We start from the raw sequence: 15,460 nt of genomic DNA on the forward strand, positions 1-15,460 counted from the left end.
ACTGTTACCGAGCTTTTATTCGCCACTTTATTTCGCGATTTACTTCCGATAATCTGCTTCGCGACGACTGATATTAGCGACAAAACATTATCTAGACCCGTTTTGTTATAATAATTATGACAAGAACTGGTTTGTGGTGAGAAATATTCGCAACGATGATGCTCTCGCGAACCTCGCGAAAATTTATCACACGCGAATAAAAGTCGGATTACAGTTTTGGATTTGTACACTGTAATCGGGTGGGGTTTTAAAGGGGGGGGGGGTGTTCGATCGTTTGTTTGTTTATTTGTTTGTTTTTGTTGGCAATTTATTAGTTATGTATCTGTCTAATTGTTTCATAAGTAGGCTTGATGGTCAACTGACAAATTAACCGTCAGATCTTCTTAAAATGTTTAGATATGAATTGTTCTGCCCTAAACTATAAAGTGAAGAAAAGTTTATATATTTTATAAATAAAATATAGCCTTGGAGACTTGTGCCAGTTCTAAGAAGTCTTTTTCATGTAAACTTTACGATTTTTTTTTCGACAGATGAGTATCCCAAGTAAAGATCGCCGATCAAACTCGGAATCCTTGTATAACCTCTTCATATTAAATGTACACGTATCTTGAACTCCATTAATCAATATTTTGTGAATAGAATATTTTCACATCGTGTGTTTGTCGGAAATCAAGGTTGCGCTGTTTGTTAGCGTGACCTCCAGTAGATAGCTGTTGTGTGAACATTTAAATGCCAGCAGGGTCCGGTCCTGTCCTGTCCACCACGCAAGGACGCTGTGCATGGACAGTCAGGTACTCAAGCCAAGGACAAATACTCAAGACGATATATAATTCTAACGCTCTGCTCTACTTTTATTTTAAGTTAAAATAGATGGTCCTAATATTGATATATATATATATAACCACTTAATTAGGTAGTACTTTAATTGATTTCAGACAGGTACATGTATATATAGCATCGTTTTTGAAAGAGAGGGGGAGTAAAGCCAACATTTTCATAACCCCCCCCAAAAAAAAAACAAAAACAACAAAAAAAAACAACAACAAAACTTGCAAATCTTAAAAAATTCGAATGGGGGGGGGTCTTATCTTTAAATTATCATTTTGAGATGCATATATGTTGAGTTTCCATAGACCTATGAATATTTTACATATTCCCAAAAAGGGGGGGGGGCAGTTCGAGAAAATAGTTTTGTGAAAAAATGGGTCTAACTTTGGTTATCTCTGTGGCACAATGGGTGTAGCTTCGATTTACCGACCCTCAGGTCCAGAGTTCAAATCCGCAGGGACTTTTATGAATATAATAATGTAAAAAAAAAATTAAAAGTTGATACACCCCCAATTTAATTTTTTCTTGTGATTTTCATTTCGAACACATGCTACGTCTTTAATGGTGAGTTTTCTTTTCTGTTTGTAATGTATTATTTCTTTTAAAAAAAAAGACAAACAAAAAAACACCAAAAAGTGTTTTAAGCTCTTGTAGCAACCATGCAGGGACATCATAGTAACATTTGTGAAAAAGTATTCTAACCCGGCCACCCCACCAACCCCCAACCCCCCAAAAAGTGCGATAGTTTAAATATGAATACAGGGTATATGACCTGAATATTTACAATGTAGATACTGCATAAGGCCACCACAAAATAATTTCCTGTTCGTCGGACCGAGCGCGCTCGTATTTCACTAAAACTATATTCAATTTCAATTTCAATTTCTTTATTAACCAATTAAGGGCCCTCAAGGGGCAACATGAAGACTGTTGACATACAACATCCAATGAATATAAAACATTCAATAAACATATACAAGAGGGAAAGAGCTGGATGATTTAAAGAACTATGACATAGTATATAAATAGTATATATGTATATATATATATGTATAATTATGTATGTTTCCATACATTCAATATAGTGTCTTCTATATATTTATGTTAAACACCATACATAAATATGTCAAGATACAAATGCACATACAAATTTGAAATAGTTTATCATATGATTGAAAAATAAAAAACCAATATTTGAATAGGAAATATATATATTTATTTACATTCCACGTATATTTTGCATGTAAAGATACTGCAGATATAGCACCATAACACAGACATGGTACTAAAAGGTTTAATGACGAGTTTTAATTGTGACGTCACAAACGTTGAACGCTGATAAATACAACGTCACAAGCGAAAATCAAAGATCACGCTCGTGGCTGTTACAGTGGCTCTTCCATTAATTTAAACTTACCCATAGGATAGTACAGTAATTTTGAGGTATAATTCGCATTTGCGTACAAGACAAGAAGGTAAAAAAATGTAAATATAAGTATTGAATCCTTATTTTTTGAAAGATATAGTCTCATAACTGCAACGGTGTGTGCAAACAAATTTTCATAACGCGCTAACGCGCGTTATTCAATTTGTATGCACACACCGTTGCAGTTATGAGACTATATCTTTCAAAAAATAAGGATTCAATACTTAAGGTAATTGTCCATACGTCACAAAACAACGTCTGACGTAATTCACGCGTTATTACGTCTTATCCGTGCCCGATCTAATTAAGACCTAACGTTAAAAGGTGTATTTCAAAACAAAAATATCAAGCTGACATAGAAATTGATTCAAAACAAATATATCAAAAATCATGACAACTGCAATCAATTAGGCCTACCGGGGTATTAATCAGCGAAATAACATGACTGGGTTGTTTCGATTGCGTACTCGTTTTGAAAATATAGACCGCTTACTTTTGTCCTGCATAAACATCAATCCATTATAAGGTTGAATTTAATCCCATTCTTTGAACATTAATCCCTGAAAGTCTATAAACATCCAAATTAAAATCCTGACCGAGATCTATATTCAAGTGCATAAGGGAGATAAAAACACAAGGGGAAATAATTTGACCTATATCATCTTTATCCTATTCGCTTAGCAACGAGCATAGATTTATTTTCCACAAAAAATGTTTTTAGAATTAAAATCATGCGCTGAAGAGAAGTTGTATCATTATAAGAACAGTCTTTAAAACCAGTAAAAAAAAGTTTGAATAAAGTTTAAATAGAGGTTTTGTTTTGAAGGCATATATCTGGTAGTTAGCATTATCCACGCATGTGACTGCAATTTCTAAATACCGATCTCGATCCATAATACTTACCGATATCCAAAGAAACCATCTTTTGCGATTTAAATAATACAGATTAATCAACAGTTTTTTTTAAAATCATGTTTTCTATTTAACAATAATCAAAACATATATTTTAGAGTTATGAAATAATAAACCTATGCACAGTTTTATTTTTAAGGACCTTTTTTCAAAATATATATTTTAATGATTTTACCAAAAATATGCCAATTGTGATCCTGAAAAGGCCGGTCCCTTAGGTAATTTTATTTCTAATTGATTAAGAGCGTTAAGGTGTAAGTAATGTCAAAATTTTAGAGAATTCTGTACGTAAATAAAATTGTAAGAGCTTAATTCTCTTTGAAAAAATATTCATTTTATCTAATTTGTATGCAGATTTATCATTTTTTTAAATAAATAAGCAAGTGTAACATAAAAACTTTTGTTTTGAAAGAATAATTACTTTATTTTACATAGGATATAAGTCAAAAAATGATTTTTTGAAAATCAAATTTCAGGCTTAGGCTTATATTCTTTATGTATGAGGAAAACGCCATTTTCCGCAATCGGTTCTATTTTTAGCAACGGCCCTAGCTTTTATAATACCGATGGACCAGCAAACAGGGTAAAATTTGATAAGAACATATCCTAAGATACACGTTTGAAAAATATGAAAAAATTCTGTACGCATTTTATTTATCTAGTGGGGTATGGACCATTACCTTAAATATACACATAATATTATAATTAATTTTCTGCATCCAGGAAATTGTGCGCTTTTCTGTTCTATTTCCGCTATATTTTTCATATTTTAAATAGTTTTAATTTTTAAATCAGAAACAAGTAGAAGAAATATAACTGTCCGCTAAAATTTATTTCCGTACTGACTAATAATTTTGACAACTAAAAATAATGATTTATTTTTTAATCCCTCCCCCGCTCGTACCCTTTTTCACTGAATGTCCGACGAACAAAAAATTATATTGGTGTGTCCTAAGGTAGTAATTAGTCGTTAATCGTAAAGGCATTGACCGATACGCTGTTTTAAGGTGGCTTTACACACCACTTTTTGATGACGCAGTACGCAAAAAAGTAAATCTGGAAACATGCATTTCCGGTACTGGCTGATTTAAACTGAGGTGAATTGTATGGGAACCGCTATTTTGAAAAATTTGTTAAATGGATAGATTTAATTTGATAATTGGAAAATTCATTACTAGTGACACCTTCACGTTGTGTGGTATTATTTATCGAAATAAACAATAAAATCAAGTATAAATTTTTAAGGAGTTTCTTTAGCATAATCGATATGTTACGCCGTAGCGCAGTGGGTTAGTGGGTTCACTACAAACCAGTAGGTCATGAGTTCGATTCCCGTTGAGAACAATAACTTTTTTAACTTTCCAAAAATTTCTAAAACGTATTTTTTGGTTGAATACCGTGAAAGAAAATTCTAAACAGGTGAAAATATTTCAATTATAATATACTTTAATGCACATTAATATCGACACCTAACGGGGATGAGAGGGTTGCTTTGAATTTCTCTCAGGTTGGGATACATAAATCCTATTAGCCTAGTCAATGTTCCCCTTTATTTATTTGACTTAGTTTTGCACTAAAGCGAATATATTCACTTATACAGGGTAAAGTCTATAATGAAATATGCATGTATTTATCATTCCAACATTATATTTAGGAAATTTTCTTCAACTCAGAAATGAAAAGTCCCAAAGGTGTTTGGGCCTTGGGACTTAGGAACGATAACCCTTACATGAGGAACTTTCATACCAAATAAAATTTAAAATATTTTTTGTGTTTATTTGCAATTGTTTTCATTCAATTTTTTATTTCACATTTATTAAAACACATTTTCTTATAACATCAAGCAACTTTTTCAGATGATTTGTCAACAGAGTAAGAAAATATGAAAAAATATGTTTTGGGGAGATATAAAAAAAAATTGCAATAATAACATTTTTGAATGTTAAGAAGTGTTATATTTTTTTTTATGTGTCCGAAGGAAATATCCATCATATGACAAAATAATTTCTCTCAATTTGTTGATAGCTGTCTTTTTAAAAAAATATTTTACAAAAACATTTTACAAAAACACGAAAAAACATTAAAAAATTCTTTAAAAATACCTATAGTATCCCTATCGTCATTTTAATATTTGATAAGTATATGTTTTGTGGTCTTCTATTGAAAATTGGAATAAACTGTGGGTGTATAGAGCCACCTTAACATGCATGAGTTCAATTTCCTATGCACCAAGGAACTTGCTGTATTTAGCGCTACCACATGATTCATGATGACGCGCGTTTTCTCGTCGCGATGATGAAATATTTATAAAATTGGTCTCTCGTTAAAAAGTTAAATGAAACTTAGCCTGTTTGGACATGGCATGGATATTTGAAAGGCATTGATGTCCAGTGGCTATCTGTAAACGCTGAAAAAAGGATTAATTGAACCCAGACTGTGCGATTTAGAGGTGGAGTATATTCGATAAACAGCAAATAAACCCACTGACTCGACCTTCAACTTGTTTTGTTAGAGAGGATTAGGCCTATACGGGGTAAGTATTTTGATCGTTTTGAGTTTTTAGTTTACTCAAAGCGGATACATGAAGCCTTTCTGAGACGATCAGGTGGTAGTCAAATGAGCATTATGAAGGGATGTCTATAGTGGCGATTTTTCGACGGTAATGATATCTTCTCGGTGTAATTTCTCATAGTCATACCCCTTATTCAGCCCCAAAGAAAGACCAGATTTTACCGGTACAGTGGATCAGCTGTTGAAAAGTAACATGGATCTTTTACTACGGCACACAGTGTAGATCCTGACTTTTTTTCTACAAATATTAAATATATAAAAGGCCGATAGTCAATTTCTTTTTGTTTTTCCACCAGCAGTATTTATTGATCGAATGGCGGTTGGAATATAATAGGTAAGCTCGACCGGAAAGGTCAGGTTTACGCTAGAGGCTAACATGAGAGGTTACAGTGATTTTCCCTAATTGAGCTTTGCGCAAGTTGAATTGGGTTTTTTTCTCCTATTTTTTCTTGAATAATTTGTGTATTTCACATAAGATCTGGGTCGGTAACACTTCATCTGTTTATGCCAATTTTTTTTTTATTTAGCTTATTCAGCACAGTTTTTGTTGACCACTAACGTTATGGTTTATTGATATGTGTCAAGTTTAAGTACATATTCCTTCAGATTACTGATATTATAATATATTACCATATTTTTGTAGGGATTGGAACTTTTTTTTTTACCAAAAAAGACAGACTTTTAAAAAAAAAAAAGCAAGCACAAGAACCCCCACAATATGGCCGACCCTCTGTGTCTGGACCATGATGGTCACTTTATGGACAATTCCACGACCGATTTCCTGAAATTGTCGCAATCTCCTGCCACATCCATCACACAAACTCCACTTACTACAACTTCATCAGACCAAAAATCCAGTGAGTCGTCCAAACGGAACAAGTACCACTGGAACTTTTTTAATTTCTACAATTCTCCGAGCATTCCAGAGACAAATGAAGACGAAGACAGAACTAGTCCGAATGGTGAGTTAAACACTTCAATTACTTATCTTGTTTTTGTTTTTTCATCAAAGCATATTGTACATAGTTTTATTGTGTTAATTGACATTCACAACAATATGAATGTAGTTTTATGAGTTTGAAGTCTCATTGTGTGTCTTTGCTTGACTTGAAGTTCATCAGGTACAGGTATTCAATATTCATGTAATATATGAATAGAATGCGATTATGTTCACCATTGGTTTTTGGTTTCATTTGTTTGCTGAAAAACCTAAATGTACACCCATATATAAGTACTTTTGAAAAGTCATTCGGGGTAATGTTTATTGATTACTTAATCCAAGCAATTTATGAGCCTAAATATTCATGACTCTTGCAGTTCATTGCAGCATTTTTTCATACAGTCTTTGGTTTCTGATTGGATGTTTAATAATGAGCTCTCATGAATAAACATTTCATTTATCCCCCCCCCCCCCTTTTCCATTTTCAAGCTCAGCTGTACACAATGTGGAAACAAGAATATAATTTCAATATTGAAATATTCCTTGTTCTGGGCATTAGATAGGATAATAAAGAATAATTTCATACCAAGAAAAGTACAGTTTGGAATCAACAGAAACCAAAAAAAATTGCTCACCAAAAAACTACGCAAGTATCTCCACCTTGGATAAATGCATGACTGAACTCATTTTTGGACAGTTTATACATAACTCAGAATTGGCTCTAAACATTTTAGTAATCAGAGAACTTAATATATTGATATCTCTATAACTTACATGTACACGTATGTGGCTTTTAATATTGTTGCCATTATTAAGTTTCTCAGGATTTATACTTTAATTACAACAGTTTGGAAGCTAGGGGAGGAGTTATCTTGATGCCATATTTACCAGTAATAAGTACTGCAGTATGTCATTGGTGATGAAATCACAAATTATTCAATTTATTATATTTTTGTTTACATATTTACTGTATGTGTCAGTGCAATAGGATGTCAGGTAGTAATTTAAATTTTCATGAACCCTCTAGAAAGGCCCCTAATCTTATGACCTATTTCTAGATCACAAACAAATTTTAAAAAACAGTGCAATAAAGTCAGTTTTTCAATTTTGAATCTTCCAATGTATTACAATGTATGATTTTCATTTCATTTCTCCTACATTATGTTAATTTGTGTGGAATTTGGCACACACAAAAAATATTCCATAGGTGCTGATAGTGCACATAGGAAGACTTTAAATCTATTTTTAGCTTGAATGTCACCTTGACATTGTCCCGCATCTATACTACTACGCAATATTGGATAACTCGCCATTTTCCTATTGAGCACTCACTGGGATGTTCATGTCATTTACCTGACTCTGATTAGGCTCAATAAAGTGGAATGATATAAACAAACACAACTACGTCTATCATTTGATGGTTGTTTGTATATAGGAATGGAAAACGTTGGCAGTAACATTATATTACTGCAGTTGGAAGTCTGAGTAATAAAGAAGTTGGAAAAAATTTGATTCAAAATGGCTAATATCAAATGTTCACCATACAGTTGAAGGTAAAATTATGAAGATTAATTATTTTGATGAACAAGCATGATGAATTATTGTTGAATATATTTGAATACAATTTTCAACATTAATTAATGGCTTGAAAATTGTAATCAATATATCTCAATGTGTATTGATAATTATTTTACTTAATTAAACAATAAAATGCTTAATTTGGTGATTCATGCAGGATATGAAGGTGGCGACATTGCAGGAAAAATACATAACCTGCTAACTATGTAAATTTTTCTGCAATGATCGTTAACCCGCATGAATATTCAAAGAAAGCATTTTCATTGTTAATATTTACATATTTCTTTTAAAACATTAAAGAATTGATCATAGAGAGTAAGTAAAATTAGCTGAATGATTATAAATGTTCATCAGTATGTTAAATAAAAGAAATAGGTCATTTTAAATGAGAATTTGAGTCCGACATCATCATGATTATTTTGTGCAGTCTGTGGTTTTTCTTAGGGCTATTCATGTAGGGATGGGTTTTGACCAATTGATCAATAAACTGGTCCTGTCTGTTTCTACAGAGCTATGAATAACAATCAAATTTCTTTAAAATACAGCTAGGAAATCACACTTAATTGTTGGATGCATTAAATATTGAAATGTGTTTGTTAGTTTTGATCATTTTTTAAAATGATTCAAAAGAAGCTTAATACTAAATTAACTTTACAAAAGTACTCTGTTCTGACAAAAGTGTCATTTACAAATTTTTACAATATATATGTTTATATATTCATATATATATTATTTTAGATTCTTTCAAATTCTAACATGTAATAGTTGCTTTATCAGCAACTTACAGATTTTATTACTGATGGTATCAATTCTAAGAGAACAAAATTGATTAAATCTTTGTCATATTTTTGAAGAAAAAAAGCTACATTTATGATATAAGAAGCCTGATTACACCCCCTTCTTCTCTTACACGTTCAGGGCGTGACATGTGTTGATAAGAAGTCATTTTCACACAACCTTTACTTCTGGCCAATCAGGAAAGAGCTTTCATTGCTTTGGAAAATCTGTTAGATTTCTCTATGTAAACTATAGTACTGAGATTTGCACCACTGTTAAAACAGATAAAAGCATGTCTATGATTGGTTGGGGTATATTTAGATAATGTATGCAAATTAAGAGGTCCTGTGAAGATGACTGATAAGTGTTAGGAGCAGAGGGATGGTATAATCAGAATGTAATATATATTTTTTAACTTTTATTGGCATTCAGTTAAAACACAGTTATTCAAACTTTTATCGCATGAAAATATCTATAGTTACATTTATCAATATTTATTTGAACAGGAAATGTCCTCAAAAAGTTATGTCAGAGGAACCCAAAGGCGCTTTCCATCTTAATCATTTAATTATTATTATAAAAGAACGAAGGCTGGTGTACATGTAGGGAGGTGCATAGCGCATCCACTTCTCACCACTGCGACCAAAGTTGATCCCATGATCGGCAATGGTTGTTGTAGTGTACATGTATTGAGGCTTTATGTGAGAGGGTTTGGCGGTCACCCACTTGGATGTTTGGGTTCTCTGTGGGTCCAGCGACTTCCTCCAAAAGTCTTTGATCACCCTCTCACACCAATAACTGTGCAATGAGAGATATTGATGTTATAGTTGTAGAACTTGCTTATCAATCATGATCAATTATGATCATTGTTTAATACATATAGTTTAAGTGTATAAAATAATCTGCATTCCTGTACTATAAATGCAACAAGATTTGAAACTTACATCATTTGTCTGTTTAATCCAATCATCGATCATTTATATATGACTTCTTACCCCTTCTTTTCTTTCTAAATTTAAAAAAAAAACAACCCCCAACCCTATCCCTTCACCTCCATCAGCAAAAGTTTCAAGTTTACAAAATTCTGGATACTATTTGGATATGAAACTCTTGCTAGATATCAATGCAAAAAAAAAAATAAATCAAATCAATGACGAAAAGCTAGGACAATAGTTTAATTTTCAAAATAAGTTTCTGGAGATCTGTATTCTCAGGTGACAGTTATCTTGATAATGCTGCCCATGGGCCTTTTATTTAATTGATTAGCATATTATGTCAATTTTATGTTAACATTTTCTGACTCATGCATATATTGAGACTAATTGCAGATACAAGTAACATTTGCAATTGCCAGATCTCTGTGTAAAAATGGCCAGTTCATACCAGTTCTTTGCACGTTTTGAATGGATGCCAAGATAATGGTCCTTAGGGAGTTAAGATATAAATAAATCCATTGAAACACATAAAACCTAAACATTTTCTTTTGTTTTCATTTTGGCTAGGTTTTTAAACAAACTTTATCATAATTGAGTATTGATGAAAATTGATATAGCATCTACTTCTACAGACATCAAATAATGAAAAAATGATATTGGCGAATGTAATTTAATTGAATTTGGATGCATTATTTCACAGGTATACTCTGATGTTTGTAGAAAATCTATTGAATTAATTAAAACTTACATTTTCTGCACAAAACTAACCCCTTCCCTCCTACTCCCATAACAAAAACAAAAAACCAAAATGAAAAGGTTTCATTATTGCACATAGGTTAACACAGGAAACTGTCATAGAAAGATATAAAATGCAAATTTTTTTATCTGTAATTAGTACTAAGCACCTTTGTGATACACCTAAACCCTTTTCTTTCTGTTGTAGGTTCAGTCGTACCCCGTCCACCTACTCCTCCAGTGCTCAAAGTAGAAACGAACCCACAACTTCCATCATCAGGAGTCAAACCAAAAGTTAAACCAGGAAGCAGCCTCTCGGCAGAGGTAACCAGGCAACAGTTGACTGGTGCTCAGTATTCAAACATCTCTCAGCTGATCAAGTCTGGTGAAGTGTCCAAATATTTCGAAACAAATCCAACACAAGATTTCACACTAAGAAAATCCAATTCGTTTTCTGATCTTGATCTGTGCCAAGAGCCTTTCCGTGAAAGGAAAAATTCTTCCTCTTCGTCTACATCCCTTCCACCCACCCCGGGTGGCTCTCCAAAACAATTGCGTAAATCTTCATCTGTTTCCACTCTACAAGTTCTAGAGAAAGCTTCAGAGAAGATGAGGGACGAAAGGACTTTTCAGCTATCTGATGACAATGCTGCTGCTCTTACAGCACATGTGAAAGACGAGAAAAGGGAAGCGAATCCTACATTTCAGAATACTAACGATGACAATGCTTTAATCAGGCGCTCTAGTCGTGAGATGGTGTCCGCAGACAGTCAGAAACGTGGTGTTCTGAAAGAAGCTACCAAATTTATGGAAGCTAATGTGGGACATTCAAACAGAAATACAAACTCCCATGACAGTGAATCTTTATTTCAGAAAATACAAAAGTGGGGTACTTCCTCCACGATGAAGATGACAAACAAGGATGTCAATGCGTGGGCACCAGGAGGATTTTGATCACGTGTCGGACCCATTTATTTTTTGAAATTTATTATTTTTTCCTGTTTATGTAATTTATTTTTATTGACTTCAATTTAAATTGGTAATTTTTGTTGTCTTATTTTGCATTTTTAGGCATATCATTTTAAAACAAAAGTTAGTTTCTCTGGCACTTCCTCAATGTAAGTCTTATGCTCCCACTCTGATACCGCTAACACATTTATTTGGGGGGGGGGGATAAGGTTAAATTCAATAACTCCCCTTCTCAACAAAAGTTCTGTGACAACTAGCAAAAGAGAGATAACTCTTAAAAAATCAAGGGCCCGAGAAACTATTAAATTTTTGTTCAAAAATGAAGAATATGGGGGTATCTATGCATGTTACAGTTTTATGAAAAGAATTTTGAGAGAGGGGATAAACTTGGATTAAAAGCTTCAAAATTTCAAAGAAAAGAAAAGAGTATGTACTCAATTAGAAAACTAATTAGAACTGAAAGTCTGATGTTTAATTTTTTTTTTATTAATTTTGTGCATTGGGAATTATTTCATAAAGTTGAAAAGGTTAATAACTTGTGTGTTGTAAATTTTTTAAAGATGATTTTTTAGGGGGTGAAAATATTGTTTGGCAATTATCATGTACATGTATATACATTGGCTATACCACTGGCCCATGATCCGAAATTTATTGTTCATACTACACAGAATACCTTGTAGTAACAATATTTGCTGATTCAAGAAACCTAGGATTAGTTATAACATTTTAGAGACTGTCAAATTATAATACACACAAAATTAAAGATATTGTAGAGCTGAAGGGTTGTAGATAATAAAACTGATGAAGTATTTGTTCATACATTAACTCTGTCTTGAACTGTCTCTTTTTATCTACCTCTGATGTTACGGCTATTCAACTTAAAATTCTACTGCAACCATCTTTAGTTCTATACCATTTCTGAAACATGGTAGTCATTTTTTAAAAGATATATTATTAGGAGAGGGTTATTATACCAGTAATCCTAATTGAATGCATTTTCCCTTTCCAATTGTATATATATGTAAGAAAAATGGAGCTTTTTAATTTGTCAGCATTTTAAAAGAGCAACAAGGGTGAAACTACATATATTCAATGTGACAGTATGAAAAATAATTGAAGATACACATTATAAATACATGTACATGCATTTTTATAGTGCCAAAATCTGATACAACAAATTCATTTGTCGTGGAACCATTTCATGTTTATTATTTTTTAGTTTGTGTCAGATATAATTTTTGCTACAGTATTTTTCTTTACATATGTTGTAAATCTTGGGTTCTGGTAACATATAATGTGTATTAAGTTAACCTGTAAAGGTGCGTGATAAGGTAATCAACAGGTGTGGAAGGTAAAGACAGATTAGATTTCTAATGACCTACATCTTCTGCTGTAATTTTTCAAACCAAAGATTCATGAATCTCAATATATAGAATGACTTGTTAAGGCAGCTTACAGTAGCTGCCTAGAAGTGGTATTACATTGTTAAAGATTACATACATACTTGTAATAACATTTTCCTCAGGAGAAAAATTGTCTTTGTTAAGTCCATTTCAACGTCTGTTTTTGGATATTTCTGGTATCAAGATTTATTTTTTTCCTTCCTAGATATATGTACATTGTGTTTAAACTTTTTAAAAATGTATACATATAAATACAATGATACATGAATATTCACATGTACATATTTGAATAAATCATAAAGAAGTGTAGCAATTTGTTATATGTTTTATCAGGTAGAACAAGTGAACCTACCCTTACACATTAACAACTAAAAATAGTCCGTAGACAGGCTACCTATAGTATAAGTTCAATTATTTGGAAAGTATAGTTGTTGAGGAAAGCGTTTATAGATCGCAATATTCATCCGATAAAAAATCGTGTACCAGTAAATGGAATGATCCGAAACCAGTGTTTAATAATCCAACGTTTGGGAGTTTTCTTGGATCAGCCAGTATTTTGATAAAAAAAAATATACAATAAACAATTTGAGTTGAACCGATGATGGTGTAAACTCGTAGCATTAGTATGTTGGTATAACTTTGATTTAAATCGTAATTCCACTTATTCACTTCCAATTACAAGGAAAGGTGGGTAGAACAGACCCTGCAAGAAGTCCCCCCCCCCCCCCGTATGTTTTGCATTTAAACGTTATAAAAGCATACCAAGTTTACTAAATAAGTCACCAACACATGGGCCTTATACACAAAGTCAATATGCTTTAGGTTCTTTGCAATTCGTTGGGCAACGAACTGTTGTGGCCTTGTATTATACTAGTATGATAACTAGAGTGGATCTCTAACCTTATAGCTGGTAGGAGTGAAAAAGTTTCTATACTAGTATTTTGCTTGGATGTGGATTGAAATTCTATGATTAAAATGCTTTAACCATCAACTTGTTACTGTTTTTCCCATGTACGTAGCATGTGGGGGAGGTCACTGACCCCCCCCCCCCCCAAAAAAAAATGACAAACGGGAAAAAGTACTACGCCAAAACGCTTTAATCCGAGGTGAGGGGTATCTACTACATCCTTGTCCGGAGCATATCTTCTCTAGAGCATATACGGTATATGCAAATAAAAGAAAGAGAAATTCCCTCTCTCTATCTAGAATTCTTTGATGTTAGTTAATAACTAAATAACACTAAGTTCACAATGATGCAAGGTATGTGTAATTCTTGCTTCGCTCGCCACAACGGTAGCACCGTAAAACACATTACAAACAAATGAAGGGCAAGAAATAGCTGATAATTGGGAAGAGGAAATGTTACTGAAACTAAAATTATTATATTTGGAAAGGATAACTCATGTGTTTGAATCTAATATCTGTAGAAGACAAGAGTTATCTTTCGTATTGTTTGATTTCATACTGTATTCTGAAAGTGACATTAGAGATTTTCATAGTTACTCTATTCGCGGATCGAAAGAGGGTCGGCGCCCCCATCCCTGGATTTTTCAATCTTATGAAATTTAGATAGTTGAAATACCAAAATTAGGCCTCGGAACTCGAAATTAATCCCTCCCCCCGGAAAACAATGTTACCCCCCCCCCCTCTCTGAAAATTTCTGGGTCCGGTCCCGCACACGAACTCTGTATTATTTTTATCAACTGATTAATTTACATACTCATATATGCATAATTAAATAACGAATCTTACCAAAACTAACCTGCTTTCTGCTTTGTCTTGTTCCGAAATTGCCAAATAAGGATTGAAATACATGTATATACAACTTCTATATCTCTAACCCCCCCCCCCCCCCCCCCCCCCACCTCCTCACGGCTTGTTCCTTGCTTGGCGAAAAGTTTTTTTTTAGTTTAGAAATTTCATTTTGTTATAGGGTCATGGTAAAATTTGGTGTAATGTAGAAACCACATAGTATGTTTTACCGGGAACTCCAGTATTTTCGATGGCGGATCCAAATGATCAAATCATGCCAACTTTACAAGCTATAGATTACTTTACTTGTAATTAAATGACTATGACATATATAGTGGAAAAACTCTATGTACTAGTATTAAACCTCAAATCACCTGATAGCTGTGCTTTACCAATGCATTGAAGGTAGACAAAGCCCATTGATTGATTTCAAGGCCATAAGGTCGAAGGTAAAGGGTCATTCTCTGACATAGATAATAGTAAATACAGGGTGTTGCACACTTAGTGCAATTATCTCCGGATCCAACATGTGCTTGTCTGCTCAGTATTCTGTGTAAAAGTCTACTCTTTTATTTTATAAATGCGACACAGGCACGTAGCATCGTTTTTGAAAGTGGGGGGGGGGGGCAGACTC

General features: G+C 33.0%; 1 protein-coding gene across 3 annotated transcripts; it reads left to right on the plus strand.

Moving 5' to 3' along the window:
• Positions 1-5,416: 5,416 nt before the first annotated feature.
• LOC105335854 (uncharacterized) lies at positions 5,417-13,383 on the plus strand. 3 transcript variants are annotated; one of them, XM_034472762.2, is made up of 3 exons: positions 5,417-5,699; positions 6,381-6,699; positions 10,911-13,383. In XM_034472762.2, the coding sequence occupies exons 2-3, from the start codon at positions 6,456-6,458 to the stop codon at positions 11,654-11,656; spliced, it is 990 nt and encodes a 329-aa protein (XP_034328653.2). In that variant the 5' UTR covers positions 5,417-5,699; positions 6,381-6,455; the 3' UTR covers positions 11,657-13,383. The 3 variants fall into 3 exon arrangements, 2 of the variants coding, with proteins under 2 accessions (XP_034328653.2, XP_019926019.3); XM_020070460.3 differs by lacking the exon at positions 5,417-5,699 and adding an exon at positions 5,907-6,071; XR_004602155.2 differs by lacking the exons at positions 5,417-5,699; positions 6,381-6,699 and adding an exon at positions 6,706-8,230 and having other exon boundaries at positions 10,911-11,052.
• The last annotated feature ends 2,077 nt before the right edge of the window (positions 13,384-15,460 follow it).

Source organism: Magallana gigas, chromosome 8, assembly GCF_963853765.1.
Source record: "Magallana gigas chromosome 8, xbMagGiga1.1, whole genome shotgun sequence".
In the NCBI taxonomy this organism is placed as follows: domain Eukaryota; kingdom Metazoa; phylum Mollusca; class Bivalvia; order Ostreida; family Ostreidae; genus Magallana; species Magallana gigas.